We start from the raw sequence: 24,737 nt of genomic DNA, 5'->3' as shown, positions 1-24,737 counted from the left end.
TAGCCACTTCTGTTCCAACGTACATAATGTCTAGTATTCTGATCCCTAAGACCATTTCAAAGAAAATTGACAAATCCCTCATGAGGTTTTGGTGGGGTTTTGACCTTAAAAAGTCTCATAACTTCACTCTAAATTTTGAAATTCAATCTACAAGCCCAAATCCTTAGGAGGTCTCGGGATGAGAATAACCTCTCTCACTTTAATAGAGCACTATTAAGCAAACTCGGTTGGAATCTCCTTAGCAATGATACCAGTGTGTGCAAGACTCTTCTTACTGAAAAATATGAGAAAAATGCCTCTTGGTTGACTATCTCAACTAAACAAATTGATTCCAAATTTTGGAAAGGACTATTAAAATAAAGAGAATTCCTAGTCTCCAGTTTTTGTATGCAAATCAATAATAAAGCCAACACCAAAGTTTGGAGAGATCCATGGATTCCTACTATGTCCCATCCAATTCCAATTCCATCGTCATCTCTCATAATACATGACCCACAATTGAGAGTTTTTGAACTAGTCATTGAAGAACCAAGACGATGGAATACTCTTCTTCTACAAGCCATTTTCTTCTAGGACACTATCAATGAAATTGAAAAAATCCCTCTTGCTCAATTTCAATTCCATAACATAAGGGATAGTCTAAAATGGATCCATCACTCCTTAGGAAGTTTCTCAGTCAAATGAGCATATTATGCTTTAGCAAACTAGAACAACAACTTTAACTCTCTTCATCAAACCTCGACTTGGAAAAGATTGTGCTCTTTGAAACTTCAAGATAGGCTTAAAAACTCTTCCTATGGAAAGTCCTTAACAACATCCTCCCAACAAGATCCTTGCTAAAAATTTGCATTTCTCTGAATGAGGATCAAGTGCTTTGTCCAATCTATAAATTTGCAGAAGAAACAACCTCTTACCTATTGGGGTGTATGTGAAGACTGGTTTTGGAGTTGAAAAAGGTGTTTGCTAAAAGTTAGCTCGACAATGAGTTCGAGCGAAAATTCGCTCGCCATAGCTCCAAATACCAATGGAGCAAAGATCAAGTCCGAGAGTTCGCTCGAGCGAGACACAAACCCTAGTGTTTGCTCGACACCTCGCTCGAGCCAATGTTCATTTGGCGGTTCGCTAGAGGCGCGCTCGACACGTCGCTCAAGCGAAGCACACAATTTTGCTATATTAGAGTTTCCACGCCGTGCGCTATATATATGTCATATTTTGACATATCTTGTATGACCTTAAACATATTTTGAGAGAGAACAATTGTCTAATGAGTGCATATTGTGTGAGAGAGTAAAATGCCCTAGAGAGTGTAAGTTGAGTTTGAGTGATTGTAATCTCCACTGCTTAATAAAATTTCTGCAGCTCTGTGGACATAGGCAATTTGTCGAACCACGTATATTGTGTGTCGTGTGCTTGATTATGTTGCTTTTACCTTATTTGTCTTCATTGATGTGTGTATTTTATACAATATTTTACAACAACTGGCATCAGAGGCAGGTTGGATCTGAAGGAGAATGATGGCTAGAGATAAAGTAAATGCATTAGGGATCGAGAAGTTGGACGGCACTAATTTTGGGTACTTGAAGATGTAGATCAAGGATTATCTGTATGGGAAGAGGCTCCACCTTCCACTATTAGGAAAGAAGCCAGAGAGCATGGAGGATGCTGAGTGGACCTTGTTAGATTGATAGGTTCTAGGGCTTGTTCGGTTGACCTTGTCCAAAATAGTGGCACACAATGTCAATAAGGAAAGAACCACAGTGGATCTCAAGGTGATTTTATCAGGTATGTATGAAAAGCTGTTTGCAAATAATAAAGTACACTTGATGAAGAAATTGTTCAATCTGAATATGTCAGAAGGTATGTCTGTAGCCCAACACTTGAATGAATTCAACACAATCACAAATCAACTATTTTTTGTAGAGATTGAGTTTGATGATGAGATCAGAGCGTTGATTCTGTTGGCATCGTTGCCAGATAGTTAGGAGGCCATGATGATGGTTGTGAGTAGTTCAGCCGGCAAAACAAAATTGAACTACTATGACATACGTGACATGATGCTTGCTGAAGAGGTACATAGGAGATACTCGTTGAGTCCTTGGATTCAGGATCTGCCCTGATTGTTGAGAATAAGGGCAAAGGATATGACAGATCAAACTCCAAGAGCAGATGGAAGAGCAAGACGAGATCTGGGCAGTAGATCATGTGCTGGAGTTGTGGCAAGCAGGGCCACATCAAGCGAAACTGTAGGAATCAATAAAGTGCTGAGGATGATGCTGTGAACGTAATGGTAGAAGGAATTCATGATGCCTTACTTCTTGTAATGCACAATTCGATTGACGATTGGGTGTTGGGTTCAGGGTCTTCGTTCCATAGCACTTCTTATCGAGAAATTATGCAGAATTACGTTTCTAGTATTTTGGGAAGATGTATGCGGCTAATGGAGAAGCACTAGATGTAGTGGGAGTGGGTGATGTGCACATCACACTTCCAAACAGGAGCGTGTGGACTTTACAACAAGTTAGACATGTTTCAAATTTGAAGAAAAACCTGATCTCTGTGGGACAGCTTGATGACAACGGTTTTGCAATAACGTTCTCTACAAGAGCTTGGAAGATCACTAACGGTGTGCTGGTCTTAGTGCAGGTAAGAGATCTAACTCTTTTTATTTAACATTAGGGTCCAATGATGTGCAGGTAAATACAAGAGTGCAAAAATGCAGGCTTGATCATGTGAAACATATGAGGAAGCCAAAGGGAGTCAGCTTTGTTGTTCCTCATGAAAGCCTGGGAAAGTTGGCTAGGGTTGCCGACATTGGTTCGAGATCGAATACTCCTAGTGTAGTGGGAGTTGTGAGTCGCCCAGTGGATGTACTGACTAAGGGCGATGTACATGGAAGATTGAAGTCGGGCTTAACTTCAGTGCATCTTCTAGCTTAAAGACTAGAGCTGTTAGCTGTAGAGATGATAGGGCTTGGCTAGAAACTGTGGCTGGCATATGGAGACCTAGTCTCAAAGTTGGAGAATGCTAGGGTGTATGTGGAGACTGGTTTTGGAGCTGAAAAGGTGTTTGCTAAAAGTTGGCTCGACAGTGTGCTCGAGCGAAAGTTCGCTCGCCATCGCTCGACATACCGCTCGAGTGAATCTCAAGTCTGAGAGTTTGCTCGAGTCCCGCTCGACAGTGAGCTCGAGTGAGACAAAAACCCTAGTGTTCACTTGACACCCAGCTCGAGCCAATGTTCATTTGTTGTTTGCTCGAGGCGCTCGACACACCTTTGGAGCGAAGTACACAGTTTTGCTAGTTAAAGTTTCCATGCCATGTGCTATATATATGTCATATTTTGACATATCTTGTACGACCTTAAGCATATTTTGAGAGATAACTATTGTCTAGTGAGCGCATATTGTGTGAGAGAGTAAAATGCCTTAGAGAGTGTGAGTTGAGATTGAGTGATTGTAATCTCTTTTGGTTAATAAGATTTATGTAGCTTTATAGACGTAGATAATTTGTTGAACCACGTATATTGTGCGTCATGTGCTTGATTGTGTTGTTTGTACCTTATTTGCCATCATTGTTGTGTGTGTTTTGCACAATATTTCACAACATTACCTTTTCTTAGACTGTGCTTATTCTAGAACTAGAACCCTTTGGAGTTAATCCCCATGGACATTAAACATCTCTTCCATTAGAAGGCAGGGTATCACTAATTGAACTTGTGTATTTTGGATCCTAAGAATAACCTTCAAATTCTGGCTTCAAATATCCATAAATGAATAACCTCTAGTTTTACAGAAACCAAATTGTCCATGAATCTCAAAGCCTATCCATACACCAATTTGTTTCAAGAGTCATTCAGTCATATAGAGAACATTGCAATGCATGGGAATGAAAAGAATTAAACAACACTTCCAGTTGGTCCCCTCCCCCTCCAGAAAAATACTCAATTGCATTTGATGTAGCAGTGAGATCTACTGGCAACACCTTTGTTGTAATTTGCAGATCACACAGTGGAGCAGTTGAATTCGCATTCATGCAACTACAATCCTAACCAAGGTGAGGCTAAGATAGCATTTCTAAGAGTGAAGGAATCACAGTCAAAGCTTCTTAAGAATATTATAATAGAAGGAGATTCACAGGTAATCATATCAGCTTTGAAGCAGCATCAAGAAACTCATGAGTGGACTATCGAAGGTATAATAAGAGATACAAGAATAATGCTACGAAACTTTGATAATTAGAAAGCGGTAAAAATACATCGTTCTCAAAATCTATACACGCATAACATTGCGTAATGTACAACATCCTACAACTCCCTTAATCAAAATCCCACTATGCTTATTGGACTTTTGTAGTGGCAAAGATCCACATGATTAGATGCCATTGTATATATTTAGGTATAATGTTAATTTTGCTCTATTGCAGTTTCTTTGTACCAAGGACAAGTTTATCAATGAAGTCTAACCTTTCAGAGGAAAAAAAAAAAAAAAAAAAAAAAAGAAAGAATCATCACTATGACTATTTACATGCACGGAACAAAAGATCTTAGAGGTTGAGATTTTGTTTACTTTTGTCTAGCAAGCAACTAGGAACAATACATGATCCTACATATTCATTGCATGCGTACTCGATCGAGACTGCTTCCCTTCAACTAGTACTACTGATCAAGATGATCATGTGCATCAATCCTTCACTACAAGAGATTGAGTTTTGTTAGACAAAAAACTGTCTCAAAAAACCCAAATTTCGTCCCAAATTGTATTTGGAGATGGAAAATTTTGTCTCTATTTTGTCTCGAAAAGACCGTCTAAAAAATTTTTTGGAGACGAAAATCAAATTTTGTCTCAAAAAATAATTTTTAGACGAAATTGGGTGGAACCAGTCAAAACCGTTTGAACGAAACTTTTTTTTTTAGACGAACCGATTTCATCTCAATACATTGTTTGAATGTAATATTTCTCTATTTGAACCGACACGTCCATTCAAACAATATGAAATATTCATTCGAACTAATGACCATATTTGATCATGTTCGAATGAACGAAGTGTTCAAACAGATTTTATACGTTTGAACTAATAAATTTTTCAAATGACTTGTGCTCGAACATGAATTATCTCTATTCGAATAGAAATTTTATTTTTAGAAATTATATCCGTTCGAACGGGGTTTTGCATATTAATGTTGTTCGAACAAATATTTTATTGTTTGAACGTTCGTATTTCTCGGTTGTTGTTTGAATGGATCTGTTTTTGTTTGAATGGTTATAAATGGTAATTTATCGTTCGAACTGGTTATTTACCATTTGAAAGGTGATCAGAATTTAATTAAAATTACCATACTAATATTACACAAATTTCAATTTAAACATCAATTGTTCAAATGTTTTGGAACATCGTAATATAAAGGCAATTAAAGAAAAAATAAATTTTAAGACTATGGTGGTGGCATAGAGTTTTGTGACATCATTGACTGGAATTGTTCAAATATGTTTTGGTTATTCAACTGCATCCTTTCTTCTAATCTCGTCTCAAGATCCACTACTTGATCTAATCGGTTCAGCAACTCCTTTACCTTAGACCTCAATCATTCTATCTCAAGTGTTGCTTCATCCAATATCTTAGTCTTGTCGTCATTCGATTTGGCTTGAGAAGAGTATGATGATGTTGAGGATGCCCTCAAATATCCAGAATGTGATCCAAGGACTTGAGAAAAGATCTGAGCATTGTTGACAGATGATGCATCATATGAATCTGCAACAGTTTCCTTAAGAGATATCATATTGTCTTATAAAAACAAAAACATTAAAATTAGTATAGGTAACAAAAATATTATGTGACAATAAAATTAAAGAAACTTAAACTTACCTAATTTGTCTCTGCTTCGGAACTGGCCCAAACATTATCACGATTTTTATGTGCTTTAGCATACAATTGGGTCAAATCATAATCAATGAGACTTTCTTCTTTTTGAAAAAGAAAAATCTATATTAGAACTTAAATTAGAAACGTATATTATATGTTAATATTTAACAGAGACTAAAATAACTTATCATTTTGTTAGACAAACGATGAAAAGATCGAGAACTCACATGATGGTTTATCTTTAAATTTGATCTATTTGCTTTGTTCACAGTACTCTGTTGCTAAAAAAAATATTAGTCTATAATTTTAATACCTCTATCATATACTATTAAAAAAAGATAGCAGTGAAATTATCTGATAAGTAGGATCTTCAAATATATCACAAGCTTTCTCCTATTCGTTTGGTGACATTGCTTGGAATAGATTTTGGCGCGCCTCTATTGTAGTACTGAACTTTTTATAGTGTGCATGGCATCGACCTTTGTACCTCCGAAATGCATTCGATATCAGTTCATCAATCATTAATCGATCCTCTCATCGGCCAAAATTAAACTCAAACTCATCATTTCAAAAATTATAAACAATTAGTATAAATACAAAGTAACTTGAAAGTAACATGTTATATACTTAGTTGCTTGAGATGTAGCTTATTACAGAGCAGCACTTTTTGATGTGGTCTTTCACATCTTGGGGAGCTTTAGACCAAGAGGATGTAGCAATCGGTGCATACGTGCGAGTAAGTGTACCAACATAAGAAGCAAGCCATACTACCGAATCTCCAGAGCCACCGGTGTGATCATCAGGAATATTAACCTTGATTTTATCCACTTTCCTTACTTTCTCTATGCAGACACCCCTAGTATTGCCTCTACCTTAGAGTTGGCTTACAATAGCTATATATACAATAATTAAAGTATAAATATTTAATTAAATTATTATATTTTATAGATATATCAGTTAAATTTAGCATAAAATGTGATATTTAATTTGATAAAATACTTTGTTTTGCATCTGGTGATGTTGGCTCACTATTCATGGCAGGTGAACCATACGGGGAGTCAATAATGGATGAGGATGGCACATGTGTTGCTTTGCATTTGGGAAGCATATCTATTTGAAATTTTAACAAATTATTATTTAAACAAACATTACGGATATTTATAAGAATAATACTTACAAAAGTTCATATTTGAAATTCATTCACTATCTGTTTTGTTAGACTAGTCGCCCTCATTCTCACTAGACACTTCAGTTTATTCATATTCTTCCGATGTTTCTCCATCAATTACTTCGGGTTGAACATCTTCTCTACTCAATGAGACTGTGACGCCCCCAATCTCCACTTGGGATGGAACAGAGACTTAGAGCGTCGGGACATACAACACTAGGTTATATACCCTCGTTCATGACAGTTAATATGCAATGCATCCTAGTATGCAACTACAAGTAAGCAATAATCGCAGCAAAAATAAAAGGTTAAGGTGAAAAAATATGTCAGAATAACTAAAACATTCCAAATTCATTAGATAATCATCATGTTCGAAATACTAAAGTAGCATAGACTTATATACAAAGTCATATAATTCTCTTAATGCGATCTAAAGCATAAAGGATTTGGGCTATGAACATCAAAATTAAGTCCCGGTTCCTCTCCAAATCCGACTCCTCCTCAATCATGTGAATCTAGTACTCCATCAATCTCGTCCTGGTCGATTCCTGACACAACTTCTATCATTTCGAGTGGAATGATAGTGGTCCCATAAAAGGGTGAGATTTAGTCGAAATTTGAATAAGTTAAAACAACTAACTGACACAAAGATAAATCAATCATGAAAAATGATAAATATGCGATGCATGAGATGCAAAAAATCAGTATACATGTCTCACATCTAGATTCCTTAACATCTTTTTTAAAAAATGGAGACAAGAGTTTTTACTCAGTAAGTAATTTCGTCATCATTTTTGAAAAAACATAACTTCTTCATAAAAATTTCATCATAGATTTTCTTCATCATAGACTTACATAATTATCTTAATTAATAACATAACATGTGGTAATGTCACAGTTCCTCATATGCACTGTAGTACCTGTTGGTGACCGTAGTATAACTTACGTTAAAACTACGTTATCTATAGACTTGTTCTCAATGCATTAGTAAATAACATAACATCACAAAAATCATAACGTGTACACCCACCAGCGTTAGGTGTCATAACATATTGGCTTCGCTCTGGTGTTCTTTAAAGAGAACTCATTTAAAACCTGTTGACTGTTCTTCTTCAACCCAGAGGTTACCACTCCATTATTAAACACTCTAGAGTGGACAAAGGAGTTTTGCTAGGATAATTCCCCATCCTAGCCTTTGGGGTCGTGATAAAATGATTTTCATGCAATATTTTAGAAAATATTTTTTATGACATGTGCAAATGTAATAAATTTCATACAAAAAAAAATGACTTTTATAAATATAATATGTAAAAATGGTGAAAATGTCATATGTTATATAAGTATGCACTCAATGTGTCATATAACAAGATAAATTATGCCCAAAATGATAATTGAAGAATAAATTAAGAATTTATCAATAATTCATAAGAAATTTATCAAGGCGTAAGTTAGAGGCCAACTTACAAACTTTCGGAGAAATTCAAAATTAGCATCGTAGTTGCGTAAATTGTGTGTATACTAAGTTAGATTTAATACTCTTATGGATAGGTTCAAAATCAAAGGTTTCAAAAAAATTGGGTATTTAAAAAAATACCCCTAGACTTTTAAAAATTGCCATTTAGGCCATAAGTTTTCACTAATTGCAAACGTACTCCAAATTTAACCAAGTTTCATGAAGTTCATATTTTTGGCATTATAAAACCATCTATGTCTTTATATTTTCAAAATTCAAAGTGGAACTTGTCCAATTAGTCTCAACCCTTGGCATGCATCCTAGTTAATGCCTACATGTATTTTCAACTATTGATCCCTATAAATGCATGCATATGAGATTTTTTTTAATCACTAATGATCACCAACTTCTTTAGGGACATTATGAAGTCTAATCCTTGAGTAATAAAGTTCATCCCAACACTTACTCAACGCTAAGAAATCCTTAATCACCAATATGCTTCGAACCGATTCATGCTTGATAATCAAAACAAGATAGATTTAAAACCTATCATGACATGCATCTAATTACAAATTTAACCTTTCATAATCATGTTAGGATAATGATAGATCATATAAAATCATGATTAGGACATGTCATAACTAAATTTCCAATTAAAAGCATTCAATCATTCAAACCTTCCTTTAATTGACCCGGTTTTGCATTAAGCATCATAACCTTCTCAAAATTCAAGCAAATTTCATACCAACACTTGGAAACAAAGCTTGACATGCTAGCTAAGATTAAAAGGAAGAAAATTTACAAATTTCGTGGCCTTCCAAGCACTCTAGACTACCTTACACAAGAACACTTAAGAATTCATCAAAACTCACTCCGTTTGCACTCTCTTGATCTCTAAGAGGGGGAAATGCTCTCAAGGCTCAAGATGATGCTTGGAGCTATAGTGTGGGTGAAATGAGAAGGGGAGGGAAGTATTTATAGGTGGCCAAGGGGTGAGGGACGTTGGCTTGGGTGCTTGGTGATTGGGTGAAGTGGGAGGTGCTCAAATCTGGAAAATTTTCCAGATTTGCTTGCATGAGCTTAGGTCACTTGTGCAGAATGAAATAGTGCCCTAAACCACCATCATTTCCTCTCCCAAGTAGCTGCAAGGGTCCTGTAGATGACTTCAGGTCGTGGGGCATCATTTGGATGGTAGAAAATCCCTCAAACCATCCTTGAAAACAGGTGGATGAAGGTGGTTTTGTGGTGGCAGAAAATCAGTTCGGTTTTAGATCTTTTTGGACAGCAAAAATGAGTCAAAATTCTTCATGATGATCATGGGACTTCTTGATGATTGGGTGGAGAAGGAGGTGACGTGGGGTGGTGGTGCAAATCATGGCAGGAGACTGGTTCAAATTCAATCCAAATGGTTTCTACACAAACTAGACCAATGTGCACCCGGTTTGGTTCTTTGAGTTGGTTGATGCAACCAATTTCTTCCAAGGCTCAAACTGAGTTTGGGAGGGTCTCATAAGGTGTTTAAGGACCATATTACCCTTGAAGATAAACCACAAAAATGTTGGGCCCAAGAGCAAAACAGTCCAAGCATTACAAAGGGCAATGCACAAAACCTATTGAAGCATGGTTTGGGTTTGTTATGTCATTTTTCTTAATGACATGTGGAATGGTTTTGCTAGGGTATTAACATGGTCTAATAATGGTTTAATGGAGTATTAATTCAAGAAAATTTGAATTAAAAAGTTTAAGAGGAGATTAAGCATGATTAAGCTTCAAAGCATAACTTAAAGTGCAATAAACTCAAGTATGATGGTTAATAGCCTTAGCCAATTTTCAAAACTTAATTTGGATACTTTGAGTGTGATTTGGGCTTAAGGTAACCAATGGTATGGTGTATTGGGCCTTTGGTCTTTGAATAGTAAAATGAGTCCAAACATGGCTTTAGGCCATATGAGCTTAAAAAGTGCAAGGGTCCAATCTACACTAAAAGCCTTATGCCTTCCTATACTTGGGCCAAGACTAGCCTTGATTTTCTAAGGGGTTGGTTCAAGGTTTTTCTTAGGATAGGCCCATAAATGCACTTAGATCCTAAGAAGCCTCACCAAAATTACTAATGGGCTTGCCTCTCAAATCTTTAGCTCATTAACACTAAGTACCAACATTAATGCTAATCTTACTATCAACCTTAATGAAAGTAATTAACCCAAAACTAAAAGCCTAATATAGAGTACTTAAGGGTTAATCAAGAGTTAATTAAGCGGGGTGTTATAGGGACCATATCATATTGGCTTAGATCAACAAATAGATTGATGCCTATTTCATTTTCTTGATATGCTTCTTCATTTGTTGGACTATCAACTTCTTCATGTGGTTTGTCTCCCTTTGGAATGTAATCATATACATTTCTTGGTGTAAACTTTTCCACTACCCGCCATGGATTTCTGTACTCCGGATCATATTCCTACACCCAGATGACCTAACATCTCAATCATATCCTCTCAATTATCATCACTGTCATCAGGATCATAATGTTGTCCATGTCGATGTCGTTACCTTCCTCCATTTGATTGGTCTGATTGCTAAATCTAACTCTTTTGGGAAATGGTTTGCCATGTAAGACCCAAGGTGAGTATTTAGGATCGATTCCATTTACAAATAAATGATCCTCCACTACCACCAAATTATAAGAACTAAGATTTTTGCACTTCTTGCACGGACATCTTATAAATCATTGACTGTCAACACTCATGTGAGCAAACTCTATAAAACACTTCACCCATTGTGCATACTCCTTATAGTCTCGCCCAAGTCTATCTCCCAACAACATCAAACTTTTATCCATTGTATTTCCGTTACTTGTCGGATATCTATCAAAAAACACCCAATTCATGGGATAAACACTATCAACAGTATATTCATACTTGTTTACCATTTATTTTATAAGGTAACTGATCTTATCCCATTTGAGAGACTATCATTTATATCACATATATACTTAGTCCAAAACTCTAATGTTAGTAAAACATTTGGCAGCATTTTCCTACAATTCTCCAAGTATGCTAGTCATGGTAAGTCGTTGACTCTATTCATGGGCCGAGAAACTTACAAACCACATACCCGAAGAATGTAAGGAATCACTGAACCAAAATTTTAATTGACTAACACAAGAGTTTAAACTGAATATATCTGCCGTATAGATGATAGAATCTCAAACTGTCCACTTTGAAAAATTCAAGAGTTGTACCCAAACATTCTTTAAAAGAATATTTGGCCACAACTCTCGAACGAGTCTAAGGTTCATGTACATACAAAAATAACCCTAAAATTGAAAACTGTCCAACTCCTACAATTATACAATAAATTTGAAAGCAAATCACATTCCAAATTACAAATACATTGCAAAATTACATTACTAATCACCAATATTATAAATATTTTATAAGTATTAAACATTAATTTAAGTATTAATAATTGATATGTTATATTATATTTTAAGTTTCAATTTTAATTTAAGTGCAAAATATTTTGTAATTATACTATATAGTTTTTTAATTAAATATTTTATAAGTAGTAAACATTAATTTAAGTATTAATAATTGATATGTTATATTATATTTTAATTTTCCATTTTAATTTAAGTGCCAAATATTTTGTAATTATACTATATAGTTTTTTAATTAAATATTTTATAAGTATTAAACATCAATTTAAGTATTAATAATTGCTATGTTATATTATATTTTAAGTTTCCATTTTAATTTAAGTACAAAAAATTTTGTAATTATACTATATAGTTTTGTAATTATATATTTTATAAGTATTAAACATTAATTTAAGTATTAACAAATGCTATGTTATATAATATTTTAAGTTTCCATTTTAATTTAAGTGCAAAATATTTTGTAATAATTCTTAAGTATTTTATATTTTAAGTATAATTTTTATATATCTTATTAGTCTTTCAAGTAAAATCTTGCACTAAAAATCTTATTAGTCTATTCAAATAGGATTCTGTTCGCAGGATCCAGTTCGAGCGAACATTATAGCGTTCGAAAGGGACAAGCCCAGCATTTGCCACAAAACACAATTTCATAAGATGTATATTGGTTGACGACCCATTTTAAATGGCAGTGCACAAAAATAAATATACAAAAAATCTTAACATAATTAATTAAAAACTATAAATTATCCAAAATCTAAAAATTATAAATATTACCTCAAATTTAAGTAATCCAAACAAAATATGAATCCACAAGACTCGATGACAATATCATGTTAGAAATATTACCATCTTCTCAAAATGGACCTTCCTAGCACGTATTGGATGCAATCAAGTTTGCATCCGGCATGGATATGAATGGAAAAGTTCGGCTTTCAAAACAAAGGATGCAGGATATATATATGGTCTTTAAGAATGGTTGGTGATGCCATTTATAATCGATCCCCAGCTTGCTTGTATATCTTCATGAGAATGATGGCAAAGATTCTAAGATGACCAGCATTCTCATAGAAGTTAGCTGTGTATTTTGATGATATCCTTAATTATTTTGAGTAAGATAGGAGATCAAGAGCTGCACATAAGGAGGATATTAGGCAAGTTTTGAGAGCTAGGCCGGTTGTACTGAGAAACTCTTACAGAATACAATGTAATAAAGTAAAATGCAATCTGGTTCTACACGAGGACAACAGCCAAAGCATGTCTTGAGCAGTAGCAAAGGTGATGGCACAGAGAAGATGAACCACGGCTGAGAAAATGCATGGTTGCACTCAAAGAAGCATGAGGGACACGATGCATAAAGCTGCATCTACCATACTGTCCACAAAAGTTCTAATTGATGTTGTCTACATAATCAAAAGTTGGTTTTCAGTAGCTTATTTTTATTTTTCTGCTTTCCTTTGTAATGTATATATATGACCCTTGTCTAATCAAAAGAAATAAAATGAGAATCAGTTTTCTTATCAAATCAGTTTCCTCTCATCTTCTTCTTTTTTGTTCTTAACAGCTTCTTAACAGAAACTCAACGTCAGTTTGAAGAAATCTTCATTTGCCAACCAATGGTTTATTGGATAGCTAGCCAATAGAAGCGATATAGAAGCAAATCCAAAGAAGGCCAAGAATATCCGAGACCAGTCCACTTATATTCATGAGGTTTGAATTAAGCTTCCATGCTTTTGCTATATATGAGTGCACCAAGGGTACCAGTACTACAAGTACTCCAACCATATGGACGGAAGCTGCTACCAAAAACGTTTAAAATTAAGAAGTTTACATGAAAGAAATATAGTACTCTACAATAAAAAGAAGTTACGAAAGGTAGAAGTGTAATAATTTTTACAAAATGAATTTTGCAAACTAACATAGGTTGATATCATGTCATGTTAGATATACTTTATAAGAAAATAACTTTACAATTTAACATATCAATCATATCAAATTACGTTAATTTAGAAGGTTTTTTTTTTTCTTTTTTAAATCTCTTCATGATAGACCAAACATTACGTATTGAAGAAACCAAGACAAAGCTTATTCAAGCCCGTATTGTAGTATTTTACGACTTCCATAGTACTTTTGATCAGAAATTTCTTGATCAAGTGGCATGCAATGCTTCCCACGTGGGAATTGATGGAATTGCGAGTTAATTAATTAGAAGGGCACCTATTCATGGTTTCTACGCTGAGAAGTTGAATGAGTGGAATTGTGAGTCAAGAATGTTATCCTTATTGCTTCCTAATGCTGAGGAGTCTAATGATGAGGCCAGCCAGCTGGAAGATATATCGTACTCATGCGATATTTATTTTTATGCAGTACTTATTCAAACTATGAAGCATTGGTGACACCATCTACTTCATTTTGAGATAATCCGTTGGTTCTGAATACCTTAAAAACTTACATACATCCGTTGGTTTTGGATGACCTTATGGTCTAAGATGCAAGGTACTTAGTTTCGATCTTGTTTATTTTCGAATATGAATTAAGAATAAAGTTAAAAATTAAATAAAATATTATTAGAATATATATTTTTAATGTTATTTTTATTTTGGAATTTAAATATATTTTTAGAAGAAGTTTGCAGTTTTTGCAAAATCACTAAAATACCGAGAGTCTGATCTTATCATGAATGTTTACATGATTTGGACATAGCTCAATCAGTGCGATTTTCTCAACTATACGAATGAGTAAGAGCATATGCCATGAAAGGGATCTCGCAATTATTGGTAGATATTCTTTTAGCATAGGAAATATCAAGCTAGTCTTATGCAATAGTGGGTGAAAATTTTGGAAGTGATTTGACAGGAATAGTGGAATACCAACTCTTGGTTTGGAAAGATGCATGCATGGGTAGTATATCTCTCTTTTTTTTTTTTTTTTAGAAGAGTCGAGACTTCTCAATTTTATTAAAAATCTTCATTTATGACGGAGGAATACCGTAACAACAAAATAATATAGTTGAGATTTTGCAAAATAAACAAAACTCATGTGCCAACAAATCCCAAAAAAAAAAAAAAACATCTAGCATAGTCTAATATATGGAATGTCAAGTCTATCCATGCAAATGAGTCCTCAAATATTTCTTTGTGAGGAGGTAACGTCATCATAATTAATGCTTTGGATGCCTTGCTTTGCTAAAAATCTACCACGATATTAGTTTCTCTAAAAATATGTAACAATTAACTCACCAACAATCTCTTTCACTTCCTTCCAAAAATTTCAAAGAAATCAATATTTGCATACTCCCGATGCCAACCAGCCAACTATCACCGTTGAAACCGATAAGATCTTCTCATAGGACTCAATGGTTTCCTGCCACATGGTATGCATCCCTTGGGACTACATCCACCACCATTCGATGTATTGCAATGTCCCCTAATAAGATCTTGTACCAATCTTTGGACCGAAACATCTATAGTTGATTCTTTTAATTATAAAAAATTGGCCAACCTTATTTTCATAATTCTATTAGCTTGTTATAGAGATATGCCTGAAACAATGTCATTTGTTTATGCAATTTAATGAGTGATGGGAAAAATGACACAAGTTTGTCAATTTATTCATTTCTGTTATTTGAATAATTAGCAGATAGATTTTGTAATGAAAATAATTAAACATCACAGAAACAAATATTATTTCAATTAGTCTCGTTTAATTTGTTTTCAAAATTCATCTCAACTTATCTCATTTCATCTCATTACAAGAAAAATAGACTTTTGTGGGTATTTAATTGCTGCGAAAAGATTATCTATGATCAAAATAGACTCATTTTAACTGTAAATAGTCATTTCGCTGGAATTAAATGGCCACAAATAAGCAATTTTCTTGTAGTGTCTCATCTAATCATTATAATTTTATCAAATTTTCACATAAAATATAATAAATTATTCAACTTTTTCAAATATGGTAATATTTCTAACATGATATTGTCATCGAGTCTTGTGGATTCATATTTTGTTTGGATTACTTATGGTCTAAGATGCAAGGTACTTAGTTTTGATCTTGTTTATTTTCGAAGATGAGTTAAGAATAGAGTTAAAAATTAAATAAAATATTATTAGAATATATATTTTTAATGTTATTTTTATTTTAGAATTTAAATATATTCTTAGAAGAAGTTTGCAGTTTTTGCAAAATCACTAAAATACCGAGAGTCTGATCTTATCATGAATGTTTACATGATTTGGACATAGCTCAATCAGTGCGATTTTCTCAACTATACGAATGAGTAAGAGCATATGCCATGAAAGGGGTCTCGCAATTATTGGTAGATATTCTTTTAGCATAGGAAATATCAAGCTAGTCTTATGCAATAGTGGGTGAAAATTTTGGAAGTGATTTGACCGGAATAGTGGAATACCAACTGATCTTGGTTTGGAAAGATGGGCCGGGTAGTATATCTCTCCTTTTTTTTTCTTTTGTTTTAGCCTTTTAGAGCATTTTTATTGAATTAATTAAAATTAAAAAATATTTTTTATGAATATAAGAGAAATTTAACTTTTAACTATTTTATTCACATAAATCTTTATATTGAAATAGTTATTTTTTCATTATATAATAATAAAATAATATAACATGAATTTGATTTTAATTATTCACATCAAATCTCTATATTAGATTATACATTTATTTATTATATAGTAATGAATAACTAATAATTTTAAAAAATTTTTAATTATTAATTTATTTTATTTTATCATATTTTACTATTCTACCTATTATATATTAATTAATAATCATATTCTTATTAAATTAATATATCACTAACTCAAATTAATATATCAATTTCAAAAATATTTTAATTATGAAATTATTTTATTTTATCATATTTTCCTATTCATAATATTATATATTAATTAGTAATTATATTCTAATTAAATTATAAATTAAAAATAGAAACTAGAAAGACATTGATAGAGATCTCAAGAGAGAGAAACAAATGATATAAAATGGATTTAATGAATAAACAGTGTCTTTCAAATTTGGAAATAATTTTAGAAGTTACTGTAGCTATATTTGAAATATAGCTATTCCAATGTGATACATTTTATAGTTCAATAGCTAAATTTTCATTGGATTTAACTTTTAGCTAATCCAATGAGAGTGCTCTTAGAGCACTCTTATTGGAATGGCTAAATTAAAGTACATTTTTGATGAATGTAAGATGAATTTAACTTTTAGCTATTCCATTTTTATAAATCTCCACATTGGAATAGCCATTTTTTCATTATATGACAATAAAATAATATAAGATGAATTTAATTTTGACTATTCACATCAAATTTTCAAATTGAATTATCCATTTATTCATTATATAGTAATGAGTAATTAATAATTTTGAAAATTTTTTAATTTTTTTAATTATAAATTTATTTTATTTTATCATATTTTACTATTTATAATATTATATATTAATTTGTAATTATATTCTAATTATATTTTTTCAATTGTCATTTAAAATAGAGAGATAAATAATTAATATTAAAAGGAGAGAGAAATAAATAATATAAAAAGGATTTGATGAATGAATAGTGTGTTCCAAATTTGGAAATTAGTTTGGATATTACTGTAGCTATATTCCAAATATTTGGAATATAGCTAATTCAATGTGAGCAATTTCTTGACCTAATAGCTAAATTCTCATTGGATTTAGCTTTTAGCTAATCCAATGAGAATGCTCTTAGAAGAGTCGAGGTTATAGTGACTACTTTCTAATTTTATTAAAAATCTTTATTTATGATAGAGGAATATCGTGACAACAAAATAAAATACTTGAGATTTTGTAAAATAAACAAAACTCATGTGCTAACAAATCCCAAAAAGAAAACATCTATCATCGTCTAATGTATGAAATGTCAAGCTTATCCATGCGAATGAATCCCCAAATATTTCTTTGTGAGGAGGTAACGTCATCATAATTAACGCTTTGGGTGCTTTGCTTTGCTAAAAATCTGCCACCATATTAACTTCTCTAAAAATATGTCGAAAGCGAACATTTAACTCACCAACAATCTCTTTCACTTCCTCCCAAAAATTTTAAAGAAATCAATATTTGCATACTCTCGATGCCAACGAGCCAACTATCACTGTTGAAACCGATAAGATCTTCTCATAGGACTCAGTGGTTTCCTGCTACAGGGTATGCATCCCCCGAGACTACATCTGCCACCATTGAATGTATTGCAATGTCCCCCAATAAGATCTTGTACCAATCTCTGGACTGGATTAACATCTATAGTTGATTCTTTTAATTATAAAAAATTGGCCAACCTTATCTTCATAATTGATCTATTAGCTTGATATCGAGATATGCCTGAAACAATGTCATTTGTTTAGGCAATTTAATGAGTGATGGTTAGTCCTATCCATAATATAATAACAGATAATGAAGAAATAATATACATGCATGCTTGTTCATAGGACTCATCACATAGTTCCTACTTAAATATATTTTCCTATCTTATCCTCAATTTTTCGTTCCATTCCATTTGTCCGTCCTATCTACAACAAACTGTATTAATATATTTATATATAATACTTTGCATAAATTTTAATTATGAGAATACTAATTAAACTAAAAGTAGGTGTTTACTGTTCCAGATATTACAATTTATAGTAGAGCACTTCAACTCCTATAAATACCATACCAGATATGTTATAAAGGGATTCTAGTTTTTTAATGGCAAAGATCGAGAAGTGATTCCCTCTCTAGCTTAATCGTCGGAGATATCCCCTTTGAATTCCCCGAGGCAATTGTTCTAGTTGCCAGTTAGTAGAATACGTGAAAGAAATTATTGAAAACTGCATCAACACAAGTTAGTTTTGGAAGGCCTTATGGTCTAAGATGAGTATTAATTTGTTAAAGATCTTAAGGCTATATTTAGACGTTGAGATAGTATCAGATGATTTATGAGTAGTAATGAATAATTTATAAATAATAGCGAATTGTTTGTGATTTGTAGTGAACTGCCTGTTAATAGTAATGAAAACTACTTCATGTACCAAACACAGGCCTAGTTTGGATAGTGAGTTGAGATAAGATGAAAATTGAAAGTTAAAAATTGAATAAAATATTATTAGAATATATTTTTTAATAATTTTTTTTTAGATTTGAAAATTTTGAATTATTTATTGTATTTTGTTTGAAAGTTTAGAAAAATTATAATGAATAAATAAAATAAGTTGATAATTTTACTATCCAAACCGAGTAATTCTATATACAATCGTAAAATGAGTAAACGCTGCGTAATCGCTATGAAAAAAGTAAGGACTACTATTAAAAAATTAATTTTTTATGTAGATCCCATGTTTTACATATTCACTTTTTTCGAATCGATTACACGACGGTTACACAATTCACGGTTATAAATATATTTTCTTTTTGTTAAATCATTTTTAAATACCGTGGAAGTCAGATCTTAGCATGAATGTTTACATTTGGACATAGACTAATCAGTGCGATTTTCTCAACCATATATACCAATGAGTGAGAGCATATGCAATAAAAGGGACCTCGCAATTATTGGTAGATCTTCTTTAAGCATAGGAAATATCAAGCTGGTCCTATGCAATAGTGGGTGAAAATTTTGGAAGTGATTTGGCAGGAATACCAACTCTTGGTTAGAAAAGATTATCCGCTTCTTCAATACACTTCCGCAACCTGAGCTGTGGTACAGGGTGAAGTTTGGAAATGGAAAGAGGTTTGAAAAGGTCTGATTTGCTCCACAGCTTGGTGAAAATATCAGCAAGCTATGAAGAAGATCAGATATGGTGGGTGTGGTTTGCTTGCTTCTCTTGAAAGACGAATAATGCTATTATATCTCTTTATTTTGACTGTTTATGTATTTAATTATTTTTTTCTACTGATTAAGGAAGTGACTATTAGTATATTGATTTTTTTTTATCTTTTAAAAATGTTTAGAAATGTTAAAAAAATATATGAATAAAAAAATTGAAAAAGTGAATAAAAACTTCTTGTAAAAATGACGAAAAAGTAAAAAATAATTAAAAAAAAAAAAAACCTATTGAACAACTATAAATATTTCTTTTGGATTTATATGACTAATATAAATACTGTACGACTGATATTTGAGAATTCGTCCAATAGTCTAAGGCATTATCTTATTTTCACAACACATAAAAAACTCGAGTCGCAAGAAAAATATAATGATATTAAAATTGATGTGCGCATTCAATTGCATAGTTGGTAGCCACCAAAGTAGAATAGCTTTAATAAATGAAAAACCAATCTGCTCCATTATCTTTTCCAAGTGGGAAGATCCACCCTAGCCATATTTTTGTAGAGTAATGCTAGTCTTCAAATTTTGTCTTCAAAAGCTTTTTAAAATTACAATAATATCCCTCTCAAATTATAATAATTTCCATTTAATGAAATATATCAATGAGTTTGCACACGTAATCCTCACTGGGAGACTGCAAATAGAATTTCTTATTTTTCTCAGCATTTGCCAGGAACCTTGAGCCAAAGTCATTTCTCACGCTTGTTCAAGCAAACAGAATACAATTTGTTACGCTATAGAGTTTAAATAAGGTGTGAGCGTCAAAAAGGAAAAAATGGCTCATCATCAGGGGATTAGAATTGTAGTAACAATCTTTGGAATATAGTTTGTATTAAAGATAAGAATCGTTGCTCACTGTCTTTGTACAAACATGAAGCAAAAGAAAAGACAAAACTATACTATCTTCCAAAAACCATTGTAACCGTTAAATCATTTGAGGATGCAATTTCATGGCCTGCTGTAGAGGATTCTGTATCCACAAAGCTGCCCCTCATTGAAGTGAAATTAGGTTGTCTAGGCAGAGGAAGAGTCACAGCTTCACTCTCTAGCATTAACACAACAGATGACATTGTTGGTCTCTGAGTTGCAGAATCTTGGACACACAGCATCCCCACCTGTATGCATCTCAACGCTTCATCTCGAGGGCATGAATCCCTAATAGAAGGATCAACGAGCTCCATTGCCTTGTCTTCATTCCAATGATGCCATACCTAATGCCATTCAAAGAAATTAAGTTGCTACAACATCTAATTACTGATTCATGGTTTAGTTTCTAATCTGAATGTGCAAACCAAAACAAATAATAGACGTGTACTTACAAATCCAATAAGGCTCAAGTATTCGGATAAACGAAAGCTAGTGTTCCTCCGACCACTTACAATCTCTAGTAATAATACACCGAAACTATAGACATCCGACTTCACTGAGAATAAGCCTTCCATTGCATATTCGGGAGACATGTAGCCACTGTATTCAACAAAGATGATGAAATCCAGATTAATCAAGTTGTATATGCATGGAATGTGTTAATGTAATGTTGTATACATGCATATAATCATGCCATACTTACTAGGTGCCCACAACTCTGTTCGTATTCGCTTCATGTTGGTTTCCCCCGAATATCCTCGCCATCCCAAAGTCTGAAATCTTTGGATTCATGTCTTCATCCAACAAAATGTTGCTTGCCTTTAGATCCCGATGAATTATTCTTAGCCTTGAATCTCGGTGGAGATAAAGGAGTCCTCTTGCAATCCCTTCAATAATTGTGAAACGTTTCCTCCAATCTAGTATTGTTTGCTTGGTTGGGTCTGCCATTATGTTCAATAGATAATGCAAATAATAAGTTTTTGGGGTAAGCTTTAAAAATTCAGTCATTGATCTTGTGTGATTAAATGAGGAACATACCGAATAGAAAGCAATCCAAGCTTTTGTTTCGCATGTATTCATAGATCAGCATCTTTTCTTCCCCTTGAATGCAGCAGCCCAATAATCTGACAAGATTTCTATGTTGTAATTTGGCAAGCAGTATAATCTCATTCTTAAATTCGTCCAAGCCTTGAGTAGATCGTCTTGAAAGCCTCTTTACAGCTATTTCTTGCCCCCCAGGAATGTTCCCCTGTCAATGGAAAAAAGTTGTAATATCTTATTGAGTTTTAACTTCCCTCAAATAGTTTTTCGGAGATACTTGTGATGAAAATTCACCTTATAGACAGCACCAAATCCTCCCTCCCCAAGCTTGTTTTCTTCACAAAAGTTGTTGGTAGCAGCTACCACACAATTGAAGTTGAACAATGGTAATTCTGGCCTACTTGCTTGATCTCCTTCAATGGTAAGATCAACTGATCCTGAAAGATCAGTAGAAAGTTCGCTACTTTTGGTCCTTTCAAAGATTGATATGTCACGACGAGACTTGCAACATGAAGTGGAGGAAACTGCGGGCAAAACTAAAAATAAATACAAAGAAATTAAGTGTCAAGTTAAGATCACAACCATTTACATTTTTCTTATGCCTCCACAATTTATTTAACTTTATTCACTAAATATAAAAATTTCGGGTTATTACCTTTCTGTTTTGTTTTGAACCTCCACAGCAAGAAAACGAATACTCCAAGTACCAGTACTCCAGCCACAACAATTATTATAATCACAAGGGTGGATAATTTGTTCTTGCCACCTACATATATATCAACAGATAATAATATCATTATATGTAAACTGTTGTAAGATCTCATCTACATCTTGATCTAAAACATGTGAAATAAAAAAGAAACTGATTTGGGATCAGGGCATCACAGATTCACAGAGGAGTTCTGCGTCACATCGAGCTTCCAAATTCTCCACACCTTTTCTTGTTTGGATTCTTAATTTGAACAGTTTATATGGAGCTAAGAAAAATCAAGTAATATTTTCATCCCCATCTGTCCCTTGACATTGACCAAAGACAGTAATATGAACAATAAGGAAAAGTATTAGAGCACAATGAAATTTGTGGCTATAGAAGAATATGCTCTACAGATTTGTGCAAAAACAATATATGAAGTTCTGAATGATTTCATGGGCTGGACAAAATAGAAAACCTGCTTGCTTATCAAAACTAATTCAGTAGCATCTTAGATAAGAACAATGACAAAGGGAGTTCTAACGTTACCTAGTTCAGAATGCGCAAGACGGATATGCAGAGTATTCCCTCCTCTTTGAAAATGCTGAACATCAACCAAGTCTCCCTTCCATATCATGCACCCAATCCCGTTAACATTTGCGTACGCAGTACAAGAACAGATCTCCGCACACTTGTCCGAACAAGCCTCGTTGAAACCCAACGCCACTAGATCAGGAAAATCAGGCAACTTCATGCACGGTAAGTTAAAAAACCCATCTTCTCCATCATTTTCCCCTGTGACGTTGCTAATATTTCTCTGACACTGCAATTCAGTCCTCCTTACACACCCACCTGACCAATTCCCCCTATTCCATTCATATGTGTTCCTTGGAACATACCCTTTCATACACTTGCAAATATTTGGTGAATCTGCTGCACTACAAACACCAAAATCACCACATTTGTTATAGATCTCGCAATCGCTGGATGGCTGAGATTGAATAAGATCCCAAACTCCCTCATTCCCCCTATATTCATCCCATCTAAGCTGCTCTTCATATCCATCCCAACGTATCCGAAACTTCAACTTATCTGTAGCGTTTATTGGGGTATAAGTAAAATACCGGCTTCCATTTTCGGGAGCGGAGAGTGCAAAACCATACAAATAGTTCCCTGTCATGTTTGGAACACCTGAAAATATTCGTCCATCCCAATGCCCGCTTCTCCACCGCCTATTCTCTCCTTCCCATATCACTATCTGTGGCGAGGCTTGAGGATCAATCCCCATGGAGTAGCTTCCTGGTGAAGGATCATCGGCAGATTTCCATGAAGTGAAAAAACGATTCTCACCCAATTCAGCATTCACTTGGACTCTCATACCAGGCAAAAATGTGTCTGTTGTATCATTGAAGCTCTGCCAATACACCTTATTGTCACTGCCGGAGAGGACGAGTTTTCCTGTATCATCAAGTTCAGCTGTTGTGTTTTTTGATGCGATTGAAACATTACTTGACCATACTGAAACGTTATTTCCATCGAAAACCATCAAATTCCCATTATCTCCGATGCTTAACACCCCTGATTTATCGGGTATCGGAATTTCTCTGTTTGCAACCCATACCACAGATATTTCCGGAACGGAATACCATATTCCAACATATCGTGCAGATGAATTTCCGGGGCTGAAGAATCCCAGTTCGAAGTTCTCACCCTTTGATTTCACAGTTTGGCCGTCTTTTATGGGTTGGCCTTGTGTGATTAAACTGGCCGCATGGCAAAACAAAGAAAGAAAATAGGAAATGAAAAAGAACGACAACAGAAAGACACCAACTTGGTTTGTAGTCGTTATGCCCATCTCAGAACGGAGACTCATCTGCTTCAATGAAATCCAAGGTAAATGGTCTCTAATATCTACGGAACACTTCAATGGCTATCCTTTTTCGTCTTTCTCTGTCCGAATATGATGTCGGGCGGACAACTTAGGCTTAAGAAGCTTGCAAAAACATGCATTGACCATCCGGCGTGATACAGAGAGCTGATGGGTAAAGGCAAATGGGTTAGGTGAAGGTCACAGACTCTTCAATGTTCAATCCCACGTGGCCACATGCCTTCGAAGTTCGACACGCTTCTGTTTTTCTTTAAAGTTGGTAAAATGACAAATACTAAACTGGAGGCAGGACCAGGGGAAGGGAAAGTTCCATTTTCCAGCGTATTCACGTTAATGTTGCCCGGACGCTTTCTCTAGAATGCACCAAATTCTTATTTCTTCTGATGTGATGGTTAATTATTGTCGACCTTTTCCTTTTTTTTCATCTTTTCCCATCTGTAATTTCTCTTTCAGTGGAAATAATATGAATCTCGTGAGAACTGAATTC

At 33.8% G+C, this 24,737-nt stretch overlaps 1 protein-coding gene across 2 annotated transcripts; it reads right to left on the bottom strand.

Annotated features, from left to right (window-relative positions):
- Positions 1-20,499: 20,499 nt before the first annotated feature.
- LOC108983469 (G-type lectin S-receptor-like serine/threonine-protein kinase B120) lies at positions 20,500-24,410 on the bottom strand. 2 transcript variants are annotated; one of them, XM_018955113.2, is made up of 7 exons: positions 22,912-24,410; positions 22,327-22,437; positions 21,966-22,195; positions 21,669-21,879; positions 21,334-21,571; positions 21,083-21,230; positions 20,500-20,974 (listed from the first exon to the last, which is right to left on the bottom strand). In XM_018955113.2, the coding sequence occupies exons 1-7, from the start codon at positions 24,233-24,235 to the stop codon at positions 20,663-20,665; spliced, it is 2,574 nt and encodes an 857-aa protein (XP_018810658.1). In that variant the 5' UTR covers positions 24,236-24,410; the 3' UTR covers positions 20,500-20,662. The 2 variants fall into 2 exon arrangements, with proteins under 2 accessions (XP_018810658.1, XP_018810657.1); XM_018955112.2 differs by having other exon boundaries at positions 20,524-20,974; positions 21,966-22,207; positions 22,912-24,409.
- Positions 24,411-24,737: the final 327 nt, after the last annotated feature.

This window comes from Juglans regia, chromosome 4 (assembly GCF_001411555.2).
Source record: "Juglans regia cultivar Chandler chromosome 4, Walnut 2.0, whole genome shotgun sequence".
Lineage (NCBI taxonomy): Eukaryota > Viridiplantae > Streptophyta > Magnoliopsida > Fagales > Juglandaceae > Juglans > Juglans regia.
Note: the sequence above shows the minus strand (reverse complement) of the source record. Positions and strands in the feature narration are given on the sequence as shown.